At 43.2% G+C, this 14802-nt stretch overlaps 1 protein-coding gene across 2 annotated transcripts in view; it reads left to right on the top strand.

Moving 5' to 3' along the window:
* RCAN2 (regulator of calcineurin 2) overlaps positions 1 to 14802 on the top strand; it is a 279465-nt gene that overhangs the window by 169048 nt on the left and 95615 nt on the right. The window contains 1 exon segment of one of the 2 annotated variants that reach the window (NM_001015632.2): positions 8041 to 8355. Within the exon segment in view, the coding sequence (NP_001015632.2) occupies positions 8269 to 8355 (87 nt within the window). The 5' untranslated portion in view covers positions 8041 to 8268. 2 annotated transcript variants of the gene reach the window in all.

Raw genomic sequence — 14802 nt, 5'->3', positions numbered from 1 at the left:
TACTGGTCCAACCTAATCCATCTTGGATGTGGCTCAAGAATTTCTCTTTCCTCACACGGAACTCTGCTCAATATTATGTGGCAGCCTGGAAGGGAGGAGAGTCTGTGGGAGAATGGATACGTGCATATGTATGGCTGGGTCCCCTTTGATATTCATCTGAAGTATCACAATATTGTTAATTGGCTGTATTGTTGTTGATTTAGTCGCTAAGTCATGGCTGACTCTTTTGCAACTCTTTTGCCTTCGACTGTAGTTCTCCAGGTTCCTTTGTCTCTGGGATTTTCCAGGCAAGAATACTGGAGTGGGTTGCCGTTTCCTCCTCTAGGGATCTACCTGACCCAGGGATCAAACCTGAGTGTCCTGCATTGGCAGGCTGATTCTTTACCACAGAGCCCCCAAGGAAGCCCGAAGGAACTCTAAGGTCAAAGAAACCCAGATTCTAATCCAGGCAATCCATGATCAGCTATCCCTCAATACAAATAAAAAGTTAAAAAAAAAAAAGAATTTGCCTTTCTAACAAATTGCCAGGTGCTGTTGATACTCTTGGTCTGGGGAACCACACTCTGCCAGGAAGGAAGGTGGGTCCCAAGCTATTGTTGTGCTTGGGTGGTGGGTATATGAAAGCCCATTATAGTGTTCTCTCAACTTTTGAATACGTCTGAGTTTTCAACAATAAACATTGAAAGCAAACTCAAGTGATCCAGAAGGATACACAGAGGGAGCAAAGCCTCTGACAGCCCATAGTTATAATGGGAATATCTGTGCTCATGACCAAATAAGATTTAGCTACTGGTTTGGGGATTGGAAGGTCCCCATTTCTTCCTGCCCACTTGGGGCTCAGTGCCTCAACTCGCTGTCAATCCATGTATCCTCCTGTGACGACCTTCCTAACTCCAGGTCCGGAGACATCCCTATGTGTCTGAGTCCTTGCCTTTTAAGATTAATTTATTTCTTTATTCACTCACACTTCAGACATTACCGAGAGTACCTAAGTGTCAGGAACTTTTCCTAGCCTCTGAGAATACGGCAGAGAACAGAAGAAACAAAACCCTCTGTTTTTGTGGAGATTACTTTGTAGTTGGGGTTGTAGAGAACAAGTCAAGAATTAAGTGGATACTTACAGACAGTGAAAAGTGCTATGAATAAAATTAGAAAGAAGATGCTGGATAGCGTTTGAGTCTGTGTGTGTGCATGTGCACGCACACACAGACACACATATTTTTATTTAGGTGATCAGGGAAGACTTCTCCAAGGAGATGACCTCTGAGTTGAGATGAGCCTGATAAGAAGGAGCCAGCCATGCAGAGATCTGGATTTTTTTTTTTTTTTTTTTTGACAAAAGCAATAGCAAGTGCAAAGTCCCTGAGATCAGAAAGAGCTTGGCATTTGTTTTGTTTTGTTTTTGGAATCCAAAGAAGACCAGTTAATCTAGGATTTGGAGAGGAAAGGGAGAAATGATGGGCTGAGATGGGAGAGCAGACAAGGGCCAGGGTTCGTAGGACCTTGTAGCCATAGCCCAGTGCTTATATGCAGGCTGCCAGTCATCTCCCAGCCATCAAAAATACCTTCTATCTAGAGAAATAGGGCACAATTTTAACAGGGAAGTGTCCTAGGGATTCTGATCTATAGGAAAGTGTTTTGTGTAAGCAGTTGAATAGTATAATATAGCCAATTTGTTGAACCAACCTATTAAAAATCCAATAATTTTATTTCAACACCACTACTTGCTCTCGATGCCTGTAATTTCACTCTAAAAACACTATTTACTCAGTATAAAATTTGGTCTCCTATAATAGTGAGCTGGCCAAAAAGTTCATTCATTTTCTTTTTGTAGCAACCTATGGAAAAACCTGAATGAACATTTTGGCCAACCTAATACTACCCATCATATAGATTCCTCTATGACAGGTAATACTATAAGTTACCAGTCACTTCATGCTAATAGAAAGGAATTGAGAAATGTGTCCTTGAAAAGATATTTTAAAAGAAGAATGTGTAAAGTTAGTGGACTCAGGAGTACAGGAGTCTCCAGGAAAGAAACGAACTGAAAAGGAGAAACTGAAGCTGTGTTTCTATCTATTTAAAAAAATATATTTTTAATTTATGTTTATTTTTGGCTGTGCCGGGTCTTGGTTGCTGCACAGGCTTTTCTCTATTTGCAGAGAACAGGAGCTTCTCATTTGGTGGCTTCTCTCGGTGCAGAGTACAGGCTCTAGGGTGTGTGGGCTTCTTCAGTTTTGACTCCTGAGCTCTAGAGCACACGCTCAGCAGCTGTGTTCCATGGCCTTAGTTGTTCCATGGTATGTGAAATCTTCCCGGACCAGGGATCGAACCCGTGCCCCCTGCATTGACAGGCAAAATATTTTACCACCAGGCTACCAGGGAAGCCTCTAAAATACCTATTTTACAATTTGAGGTGAGACTTTATTTCCCGGAGAGACTAATGTCCTCCTGCCAAGATGTGTCAGAGCAAGGCTCTTTCTCTTAAATAACACATTTAACCTTTATGTGCGTGCTCAGTCGCTCAGCTGTGTCTGACTCTTTGTGACCCTGTGGACTGTAGCCTGCCAAGCTCCTCTGTCCATAGGATTTTTCCAGGCAAGAATACTGAAAGAAATTGCCATTTAGTCCTCCAGGGGATCTTCCCAACTCAGGGATTGAGCTGATGTTCCTCTTGCATCTCCTGCTTTGGCAGGTGGATTCTTTACCACTGAGCTACCAGGAAAGCCCCGAGTAACCTCTTTGTAGCTCTTCCTTAAACAGAAAGTGTGAAATAATTCACAAAACCCTATAAGAGAACAGAGAGATGGTTATAATGGGTCGTCCCTACTGCCTTGTTGCTCTTTGATCAGCTGTGGACCTGTGTGCTAGACTTAACTTCTGAATTGTAGGCCTCTCTTGTTGTGGAGCATGGATTCCATGGCACACAGGCTTCGGTAGTTGCAGCACATGGCTTCAGTAGTTGCAGTGCATGGGCTTAGTTGCTCTGCAATATGTGGGATCTTCCTGGACCAGAGATGGAGTTGGTGTCCCCTGCGTTGCAAGGTGGACTCTTAACTGTTGGACCACCAGGGGAATCCCTGTATTTTTCCTTTGCTCTGGATATTTCTAGTCTGCACCCCCTGCCTGGCGGGGGGGCTCTTCTCACCCCTTCTTTGTCTGATAGACCTTTACCTATGTTTGAAGATCAGAGAAGAAGTCAAGTCCTGCTGCTTGAGGCTCATCTGCCCCGGGTCCCTTCAGCGTCCATTGCTCTTTCTCCAGTGCTCCCACCAAGTGCCATCTGCACGTCCTTTGCCACCGCCACCATTGCTGTGTTGTGGACGTGTTTGTCTCCATGTCTTATCTTCTCCCCTGGATTTTAAACCCCTTGAGGATAGTGAATTTTACTTATTCATCATTTTAGAGGTATATCATCACTTTATCCATCAGAGCACCTGGTAGAGCTCTGTACATAGTCATCACTCAGAAACTGTTAGTTGAATTATCTGTTGACATAATTTCATACTCCCCACAGTGTCCTAGACAACACAGTAAGTACTGTACACACACACACACACACACAGAGTTTCATCAGTCTAAATATTTCTATTGGTGAGCTGATTTCATTAATCACATGGATCACAGCCTTGTCTAACTCAATGAAATTATGAGACATGCCGTGTAGGGCCACCCAAGATGGATGGGTCATGGTGGAGAATTCTGACAGAATGTGGTCCACTGGAGAAGGTAATGGCAAACCACTTCAGTATTCTTGCCTTGAACAAGAACATGAGAAGCCCATGAACAGCATGAAAAGACAAAAAGATAGGACACTGAAAGAGGAACTCCCCAGGTGAGTAGGTGTCCAATATGCTACTGGAGATCAGTGGAGAAATAACTCCAGAAAGAATGAAGAGACAGACCCAAAACAAAAACAACACCTGTGGGTGTGACTGGTGATGGAAGTAAAGTTCAATGCTATAAAGAGCAATATTGAATAGGGACCTAGAATGTTAGGTCCATGAATCAAGGCAAATTGGAAGTGGTCAAACAGGAGATGGAAAGTGTAAACATCAACATTTTAGGAATCCGTGAACTGAAATGGACTGGAATGGGCGAATTTAACTCAGATGACCATTATATCTACTACTGTGGGCAAGAATCCCTTAGAAGAAATGGAGTACCCATCATAGTCAACAAAAGAGTCTGAAATGCAGTACATGGATGCAATCTCAAAAACGACAGAATAATCTCTGTCCGTTTCCAAGGCAAACATTCAATATCACAGTAATCCAAGTCTATGCCCCAACTAGTAATGATGAAGAAACTGACGTTGAACAGTTCTATGAAGATCTACAAGACCTTCTAGAACTAACACCCCCAAAAGATGTCCTTTTCATTATAGGGGACTGGAATGCAAAAGTAGGAAGTCAAGAGATACCTGGAGTAATAAGCAAATCTGGCCTTGGGGTACAAAATGAAGCAGGTCAAAGGCTAACAGAGTTTGCCAAGAGAACACATTGGTCATAACAAACACCCTCTTCCAACAACACAAGAGACATGGACATCACCAGATGGTCAACACCAAAATCAGATTGATTATGTTCTTTGCAGCCAAAGATGGAGAAGCTCTATACAGTCAGCAAAAACAAGATTGGAAGCTGACTGTGGCTCAGATCATGAACTCCTTATTGCCAAATTCAGAGTTAAATTGAAGAAAGTAGGGAAATCTACTAGGCCATTCAGGTATGACCTAAATCAAATCCGTTATGATTATACAGTGGAAGTGACAAATAGGTTCAAGGGATTAGATCTGATAGAGTGCCTGAAGAACTATGGATGGAGGTACGTGACATTGTACAGGAGGCAGTGATCAAGACCATCCCCAAGAAAAAGAAATGCAAAAAGGCAAAATGATTGTCTGAGGAGGACTTACAAATAGCTGAGAAAATAAGAGAAGCTAAAGGTGAAGAAGAAAAGGAAAGATATACCCATTTGAATGCAGAGTTCCAAAGAATAGCAAGGAGAGAGATAAGAAAGCCTTCCTCAGTGATCAGTGCAAGGAAATAGAGGAAAATAATAGAATGGGAAAGACTACAGATCTCTTCAAGAAAATTAGTGATACCAAAGGAACATTTCATGCAAATATGGGCACAATTAAGGACATAAATGGTATGAAAAACTAAGATATTAGTTAGTATGAAAAACTAAGAAGATATTAAGAAGAGGTGGCAAGAATACACAGAAGATCTTCATGACCCAGATAACCACGGCAGTGTGATCACTCACCAAGAGCCAGACGTCCTGGAATGTGAAGTCCAGTGATGCTTAGGAAGCATCATTACGAAGAAAGCTAGTGGAGGTGATGGAATTCCAGTTGAGTTATTTCAAAGATGAAAAGATGATGATGTGCTAAAAGATGATGCTGTGAAAGTGCTGCACTCAATATGCCAGCAAATTTGGAAAGCTCAGCAGTGGCCACAGGACTGGAAAAGATCAGTTTTCATTCCAATCCCAAAGAAAGGCAATGCCAAAGATTGTTCAAACTACAGCACAATTGCCCTCATCTCACATGCTAGCAAAATAATGCTCAAAATTCTCCAAACCAGGCTTCAATACTATGTGAACTGTGAACTTCCAGACGTTCAAGCTGGATTTAGAAAAGGCAGAGGAACCAGAGATCAAATTGCCAACATCCATTGGATCATCAAAAAAGCAAGAGAGTTCCAGAAAAACTTCTACTTCTGCTTTATTGACTATGCCAAAGCCTTTGACTGTGTGGATCACAACAAACTGTGGAAAATTCTGAAAGAAATGGGAATACCAGACCACCTGACCTGCCTCCTGAGAAATCTGTATGCAGGTCAAGCAGCTACAGTTAAAACTGGACATGGAACAACAGACTGGTTCCAAATCGGGAAAGGAGTATGTCAAGGCTATATATTGTCACCCTGCTTATTTAACTTATATGCAGAGTACATCATGTGAAATGCCGGGCTGGATGAAGCACAAGCTGGAATCAAGATTGCTGGGAGAAATATCAGTAACCTCAGATATGCAGATGACACCACCCTTATGGCAGAAAGTGAAGAACTAACGAGCCTCTTGATGAAAGTGAAAGAAGAGAGTGAAGAAGTTGGTTTAAAACAACATTCAGAAAATGAAGATTATGACATCCGGCCCCATCACTTCATAGCAAATAGATGGGGAAACAATGGAAACAGTGAGAGACTATTTTCTTGGGCTCCAAAATCACTGCAGATGGTGACTGCAGCCATGAAATTAAAAGACGCTTGCTCCTTGGAAGAAAAGCTATGATCAACTTGACAGCGTATTAAAAAGCAGAGCCATTACTTTACCAACAATGGTCCATCTAGTCAAAGGTATGGTTTTTCCAGTAGTCATGTATGGATGTGAGAGTTGGACTATAAAAAAAGCTGAGTACCGAAGAATTGATGCTTTTGAACTGTGGTGTTGGAGAAGACTCTTGAGAGTCCCTTGGACTGCAAGGGGATCTAACCAGTCAATCCTAAAGGAAATCAGTCCTGGATATTCATTGGAAGGACTGATGTTGAAATTGAAACTCCAATACTTTGGCCACCTGATGCAAAGAACTGACTCAGTGGAAAAGACCCTGATGCTGGGAAAGATTGAAGGTAGAAGAAGGGGATGACAGAGGATGAGATGGTTGGATGGCATCACTGTCTCAATGGACATGAATTTGAGCAAGCTCCGGGAGTTGGTGATGGACTGGGAAGCCTGGTGTGCTGCAGTCCATGGGATCGCAGAGTCGGACACGACTGAGCAACTGAACTGAACTGAGCTGAACTGATTAGACTGTCTTTCCCTTTCATTAGAGTCACATGTAACCCAAAATGAGGATCAACCAGAAAACTTGTATGCCTTCAGTCTAAAAGGTCACCTTTCTCATCTGCCTGCAAAATTTGACCACTTTTTCCAGCCTTGGGTTAGAAAGGCACCAATCTGTTACAAATAGTGACCTCTGATAGCCACAGAAGACGCACCTGCATTCTACTGGGCATAGATCCTGCCAGAATGTCAGTTCATTCTACCGGTATTTTTATAACCAATGATAAAATGAAAACGATTCAGGTTTTTTTGTTTTTTTTTTTCCTTTGCTCACTTCTGCTGTGAAGGCTGTTCCCATTTGGTTTGTTCATACATTAAACAATTACTGCCTTCTCATGCGAGCCACTTGGCTAAAGTCTCAAGATATAAAGATGAATTATCCCCAGCCCTGCCCTTCAGGGGTTCACAATCAGGAAAAGAGACTGAAAAGGCCACTGGACAAGTTCAAAGTCTCGGGTGAAATCAAGCCCTGAGGTTCTGACAATGGCCCACGTCAGTGCGTTTGCCTGTTAGACTCTGCCATCTGTCCCTGCGTGAGACGTTTGCTGGAACTCCTTCCCACTGGCCGCTTTGGGTTTGAATGACCTTGGCGACAGCCTGAAATCCAGAGCTTCGAGGGGTGCTTTTAGAGTTCCTGGTCTGCACTTATGTGCTTCAAATAGACATTCACAAACCTCTAATTATCTCCTCTTACCAGGCTGCCTAAATGACTGATGCCCAGCTCTCTCAGTCACTCCAAGAATGGATTTCTATTTAGCCCATGCCCGCCCGAGATGCATTAGGGTGCCCAGAACATGTGTGTCCTCTCCGAGAGGCACAGGGCAATTAACAGAAGCCAAGCAATTTGCAAAATGCCTCAACTTCCTGCTCCTTTCTGAGGCAAAGAAATTGTCACACCTTAACCTCAGCAGGCTCATAGGCAGCATAATTCCCCCACCCACCCCCAACCCAAACAGAGTCTCTGGTGTCAGATGTCCGCCCCCCTCCCATGCCCCACCCTGGCTTTTTGCAAACATAAGCACTCGGCTGAAACAACAGCTATGACTCAGTTCCTAGCGAGCTACTGCCTGAATTGATTTAGTCTGAGTTCAGATTTAGCACATAATCATGTTCAATTTGCTCCACTGCACTGCCTAGAGATAAAAGGCTGGGGGAAAAAAAATAGCTCCAGCTTGTGTCAGTCTTTGTGGTGATGTCATTGCCATCAGAGAGCCGGCCGCTCTTACTCTGCCGCGCTGCCTGAGCCGCGGCGGGCTGTGTGTGTGCGCACAGCCGAGTGGGTTCAGGTGCCCGGCTCGGCCATCCCCAGGGCAGGGCAGCGCCCGGCCGGCCCCGGCACCATCTACCTGGAAGGTTCTTCCCAGCCCGCAGGACTCGGAGGCTGCCTAACTCTTTCTTGTCAATTCCGGAGGGGGAATGCCAGCCCCTAGCATGGACTGTGATGTTTCCACTCTGGTTGCCTGCGTGGTGGATGTGGAGGTCTTTACCAACCAGGAGGTTAAGGTACGCACCTGCAATCTTCTGTTTCATTGTTGCTGTTTGCCGAAGCTGCCAGCAGCCTTGTTAGCTTAAGGGAACAGGACTTTGATTCATAGTTCTCAGCTCAGGATCTGTGCTAGAAATGCATGGGGTGAGTGCCTGGCTCTGTTAATTAGAATAAGTTAGAAGAGACCAGCGCATTCATTTTGCATGTGATAAGGTTTGAAAAATCATTGTCTGTGTATTCTTGCCTTTCCTATTAGGTGATCCCCCGTCAATCCTTTTCACAGTAGACATGTTTTCATAGTCTCCGTGTCAATAAGAATTTGCTAGTCCTTAGTGTTTTGAGGGGTTTCAAATCAATGACTCAATGAAGAAAGCGCATATAATAATGATCACACCCAGGACACCCCGATCATGGGACCTTAACCTCTTCATGGAACGTCCTTTACATAGGCCATGATGTGCAAACTGAACAAAAGCTCTTCTAAAGACAGCAGTTTCAATCCCCAGCTCTCAGAAAATCAAAGTTGGAAAAGAGCTGTCTAAATTTCCTTTGTCAGGCAGAAGAAGCAAGTCATTTCCCCTGAACAGTTTTCCATAAAGAAAGTTCAGGCATAAATAAATTTCACATCTCGAGATGTAGTATCCTAGGGCGCTAGTCCTCACTGAGTAGACGTCTGCAGCAGTTGTCTGATTGTCATGGGTAATTGTCTCCTGATGACACACGTTCTCTTTCCTTTTGCCCCTTTGCTTTTGTGTTCTGAAAAAGGTGCCATGCTTGCGAAATGGGAATTTTGATTTCTCCTCTCATATTGAAAATAAGATCTAGCAGAAGCTTCTTATTTAAGCAGTTCACACACACAACAAAAAGGACACTTGCTCATTGTGTCTCAGGGGGAAGGAAAGGGGAATCACACTGCATGATCGTTTCCCACCCTCCCTTAGTCTTGACTTAAAGGAAGACCCGGAATTCTTTGTTTTGGGGTGTGCAAGAGGACTCCCTGGTGCTTCCCAGGTGGGAATGTGTGTGTCCACTAGCATAATGGATGGCTCTGTCATTCAAGATTACGGTTTTGAACACTCTTTTGAACTGGATTCAAGAATCTGGTTTGTTGTTTCTGCATATTTTAAATGTGTGGCCCTGTGTTTACCAATTCTTATGGCAGTACTATGAAGTGTCCACCACCTGTCATACTGAGGTTCAGAAAATTAGAAGGGAATGGTTGGGTGCTGCCTACGGCTGCGTCCACAGTGCAAACATGCGTGTAGAGACAGTCTGGCTGGTCATACCTGCTGTATACACTCCAGAAGAGAGCAGTCCACAAAGCCCCTCCAGTTTAAAACCTGTTTAAAGTATGGGTAACTGGGTAAAAGCCGTCTCTGAACACCGGGCTGGAATACAATTGTGTGTACCTAAAGTAAAACTTTACAATGCCCTTCTGTTCTTAACAGTTCTCGTTTAATTGCATGCTTGTCCTGTGAAAATATAGACTTTTTTGGTCCACGAAATAATGTTGAGAAAATATTTCTCAGAGAACTGCTGTCTGCCAGGCACTGTGCTCATAGAGGAAGAGAGTTTAAAATACGCTTATATGACGTAGGTATTTGTAATATAGACATAGAAAGAACCATTTGCCCAATATTTATCTTTTTAAGCATTATTCCATATTTTATTTATTTTTTATTGAAATATAGTTGATTTGCAATGTTTCAGGTGGGCAGCAAACTGATTCAGTTATATGTTTATATATGTGTGTATGTGTTAGTCACTTAGTCATGTCCGATTTTTTGCAATCCCATGGACTGTAACCTGCCAGGCTCCTCTGTCCATGGAATTCTCCAGGCAAGAATACTAGAGTGGGTAGTCATTCTCTCCTCCAGAAGATCTTCTGGACCCAGGGATTGAACCCAGGTCTCCTGCATTGCAGGCAGATTCTTCACCCTCTGAGCCCTTAGGGAAGCCTCTCTCTCTCTATATATATATATATTCTTTTTTCAGATTCTTTTTGATTATAGGTTATTACAAGATGTTGAATACAGTTTCCTGTGCTATACACCAGGTTCTTGCCCTTTATCTAGTTCATATATAGGAGTGGGTCTGTTAATTCCGAACTTCTAATTTATACTCCCAGCCCCTTTCCTCTCTGGTAACCATAAGTTTGTTTTCTATGTCCGTGAGTCTATTTCTGTTTTGTAAATAAGTTCATTCGTATCATTTTTTACAGATTCTACATATAAGTGATATCAAATGGTGTTTGTCTTTCTCTGACTTACTTCACTTAGTATGATCATCCCTAGTTCCATCCATATTGTTGCAAACAAGCCCAATATTTCTTAAAGGCAGAGTATTTTGTGGAATTCAGGGGACACAAAATTCTTACAGCTGGTTGTACTGGAGTGGTTGGGATGGCGCCATAGTGCATCCCAAGTTAAGCGTGGTACTTAACTGGAAGATGGGTAGATTTTGATACAGGAAAAGGGAGGGTGCGGAGATGGGGAGGCAGCTCATTTTACAGACAGGTGAGTCAATGCATTTAACTGCAGCAGGATCTCTGTGAGAGACTAGAGGGGAAACGGGGAGGAGGGGCGGGGTGATGAAGCCTCTCACATTTTCCATCAGAACCATGTGGGGTTTTCTGAGAAGATTCCCACCAGAAAGATGCATTATATGTCCTTCCTGCTAAATATTGGTAACTTGCAATCGCCATGGATTTGTTTCTTTGGAACAAGGTTCTGAATCCTTCTGTGCCTTAGTTTTCTTATCTGTAACATGGGGATAATAGTCATTCCTGCCTCTTTGGCTTGATGGGAGGATTAAAGAAAATTATACATGGAAAACAATTAACACAATGCCTGACATATTTCATGTTCAATACATGTTAGCTGTTGCCATCATAGGTATGATCACCTGTTCAGACATTCTCTAAAGGTGGTGAGTTATTTCTGCCAGTTTATTGGAATGTCCTATCTCCAGCTGAGTTTACAATGACAATCCAGGACAAAGAAAGCATTTTTCTTCCCATCCCCCCAAACACACACACACACACAACCTGGTCACTTAGCCATTTAATCACTTAAATTAAGCAGTAATCAAGCAAAATTAAGACAGGCCAAATAGGTTGGTTGAGGAAACCTATATGTTCCTTGTTCAAAAATGAGCATGGCTTAGTGGCATGAAGAGAGGTTCAGATGTCAAATTCTGGCACCAAAGTTTCACCGAAGGTAAACTTCATTAATCATCTCTTCCAGACTCACAGTGGAGCCGGGAGTTTCTTTCTTCTAAACCTTTAATATTCCTTTTGGAGAAAAGGGAGGCAACCCGGATGAGGGTTTGTCTCACCTGCCTGCATCCAGCTTGCTTGATCTCAGGCTTTTTTGCCTTTTGCAAACTCTCCCTTTCTACCTGGAGCCCCCATGGAATAGAAACCACACCAGGGTTATGCAATCAAGCAGCCTCTCTTTGCAAATGCAGTGATTTATTTGAGGGGGCAGAAGCAAATGCAAATGCAGTGACTTACAGCAATTCAGGAAACCTTATCTTCCATGAGGGATCTCTGCTGGTTGCACTGGGGGCCCTGCAGGCTCCCATCTCCTAAATTTTGTCAAAGTGGCTTAAGCGGTAATGCCAAACACATGAGGAAATAAGGTAAATGCACCCCCATATTTGTCTTTCTCCTGAAATCCCACTGGTAGTGTTGGGAACTTAGCTGTCTGATAGCAAAAGGATGCTCAGAAAGATAAACTCAAAACTCTCACTAGAAGGAAAATGACATGGTGAACTGTAGAGTTTGCTTGTGTGTGTTGAGTGTATGTATCTTTGTATGTGTCTGTGTGTGCATGTCTGCCTGTGTGTCTGTGTGTATGTTTGTGTGTATGTGTGTCTGTGTGTGTCTCTGGGGTCTGTGTGTTTGTATCGATGTGTGTCTGTATATGTCTGTGTTTGTGTCTGTGTGTGTTTGTGTGTCTGCGAGTATCTGTTTGTTCATGTATTTGTGTGTGTGTATATGTGCCTTTGTATCTGTGTGTATCTGTTTGTTCGTGTGTCTCTGTGTGTATGTCTGTGTATACGCAGGTGAGCAGGGTTGATTTTCTCGAGTTTTCTTCTCATATTCTGAAAATAGTCCTCCCTACCCCCACCCTTCAACAAGGAGCCAAACTCTTGGGGAAATGAAAGATCCAAAGATGGGTAATGAAATTTTTGTTTCACTTTAGTCCAGTGGTTCTTCAATCTGATTACACATTGGTATCCCCTTGGAGAGCTTTTAAAATATTGACAAGGATCAGGTCCCATGCCCAGGACTTCTGACTTGGCTGGTTGGAGTGGAGCTGGGCACAGATGATCATGTGTAAAGTAAGCATCATGTGTGTTCTAGACACAGGTAGGTACAGGCAAACTCAGTCCGGTATTATCTAGAATAACTTCTGCCTAAACACCTTGATCCATTGCCCTAAGCAAAGCCTTGATGGATGCAGTTTCAGAAGCAACATTTCTGATAGCTTTAAGACTTTACCTGTACCTACTGCCCCTTCTCTGCAGTGAGAGCTTCCCACACAGAAAGAGGGTGGATGCCTCCTCTCTGGGCTGGAGGGCTCCTAATTCAAGTCCAGGGATCCAGTCCTGTCTCAGTGGGCATCCATACAGGAGACAGGGGCTCATAAAGCTTCTTTCTGTTCCTTAGGACAGGCGGGAAACATGGCAGGTCTTATAAGAAGATCAGAAGTGTCAGAGACCATTGGAGCTGGAGATTTAGATCAAACTATTTATACTAGACAAACAACAAGGTCCTACAGTATAGCACGGGGAATGGTATCCAGTCTCCTGGAATAAACCATAAAGGAAAAGAATAGTTAGAAGGGGACTTCTCTGGTGGTTCAGTGGTTAGGACTTTGCGCTTCCACTGCAGGGGGCACAGGTTTGATCCCTGGTCTGGGGTCTAGAATCCCACATGCCCCATGGTGAAGAAACTCAGTAACTGAATAATATTTCTTGCACCATTAAAAAAGAAAAGGAAAGAAAATATAATACAAAAATCCATGATGAATAAAATATAAAAGTTTAAAAAAAGCATATATACACACATATATATATATAGATATGTATAGCTGAGTCACTTTGCTGTACAGCAGAGATGGGCATAACATTGTAAATTGGCTACACTTCAATAAAAAAATAAAAAACGTATGTTCAGTGCACTTAACTCCTGACCAGGCGATACTCTAAGCACTGGGAGATGGACAAGACAACCATCCCAGCCCTCAGAAGAGTGCACATTCTAACCCAGGAGGCATACAGCAAACTAGTAAATAAATGCATACTATAATTTCCTAGGTGGCGCTAGTGGTAAAGAAGCCGCCTGCCAATGCAGTAGATAGAAGAGACGCGGGTTCAATCCTGGGGTTGGGAAGATCCCCTGCAGGCGGGCCTGGCAACCCACTCCAGTATTCTTGCCTGGAGAATCCCATGGACAGAGGAGCCTGGCGGGCTATAGTCCATGGTGTTGCAGAGACTTGGACACAACTGAAGTGACTTAGCACACAGCATGCATGTAATTTCAGGCAGTGATGAGGGTTCTGAAGAAAGATGGAGCAGAGTGAGGAGGTGCATTGCTGGAAGGGAGGTTGCACTGGGGGCCCTTCAAGCTCCTATTTCTGAAATTTTGCCAGGACTGCTAGATCAATAGTTCCCCAAAGAGGAGGAAATCAGGTAGATGCGTTTCACCATATTTCTCTCTCCAAAAATTCCATTGACCACTTTTGAATGGGTGGCCAGTAGAAGCATTTCTGGCAAGGTGGCGGTTTCTTAAATGTCATTATTCTAGTGTCTTTCAGGAATCTGAAATGAGTGAAAGGGCTGTGTGGCGATCTGGGGGAAAAGCATGCCAGTAGTTGGGCACAGTAGAGGCAAAGAGAGGCCACCTTATCTGATGTGTTCTTACCCAGCGCTCCCTTTAACCTGTTTCCAGGTTTAACCTGTTTCATTCATCCCTTCAGGGACCTATTCAGGGACCTCACCAGGCTATCAAGGTCTCATACCGTAATTTTTATTTTTTTCATGCTGCTCCTTTTTGAAGTTGTGCTTAAGCTAAATCCCTCATGTTATGTTTTAAGCCTGGTGGTTCTCTTGGAAGAAGGGGAAATTGAAGCAGAAATTTGTTCTCAGAGTAATAATTTTTCATACACTTGAAATCCTAGGATTGCTATAGGACTATTTCTTCCCATCTAGAAGTCCAGGGCCTTTCCAAGGTGACTCAGAAGTCCTGCTTTCTCTCCTCTGCTTTTGAGAATTTCCCAATATCCTCCCAATCCATGCAACCTCGGGCAAGTCTCTTAACCTTTCTGGACACACAGGAATGATGCTGAGAAAAGTGCTTGATGCTCTTTGAATTTCATTTACTTTTTTCACACAAAAGTATATGACTGACTCACAGTCTGTGTCATGCTGTTGTGTGAGTTATGAAAAGAAAAAGC

Source organism: Bos taurus, chromosome 23 (assembly GCF_002263795.3).
Source record: "Bos taurus isolate L1 Dominette 01449 registration number 42190680 breed Hereford chromosome 23, ARS-UCD2.0, whole genome shotgun sequence".
NCBI lineage: Eukaryota > Metazoa > Chordata > Mammalia > Artiodactyla > Bovidae > Bos > Bos taurus.
This window is presented reverse-complemented; position numbering and strand designations above follow the sequence as displayed.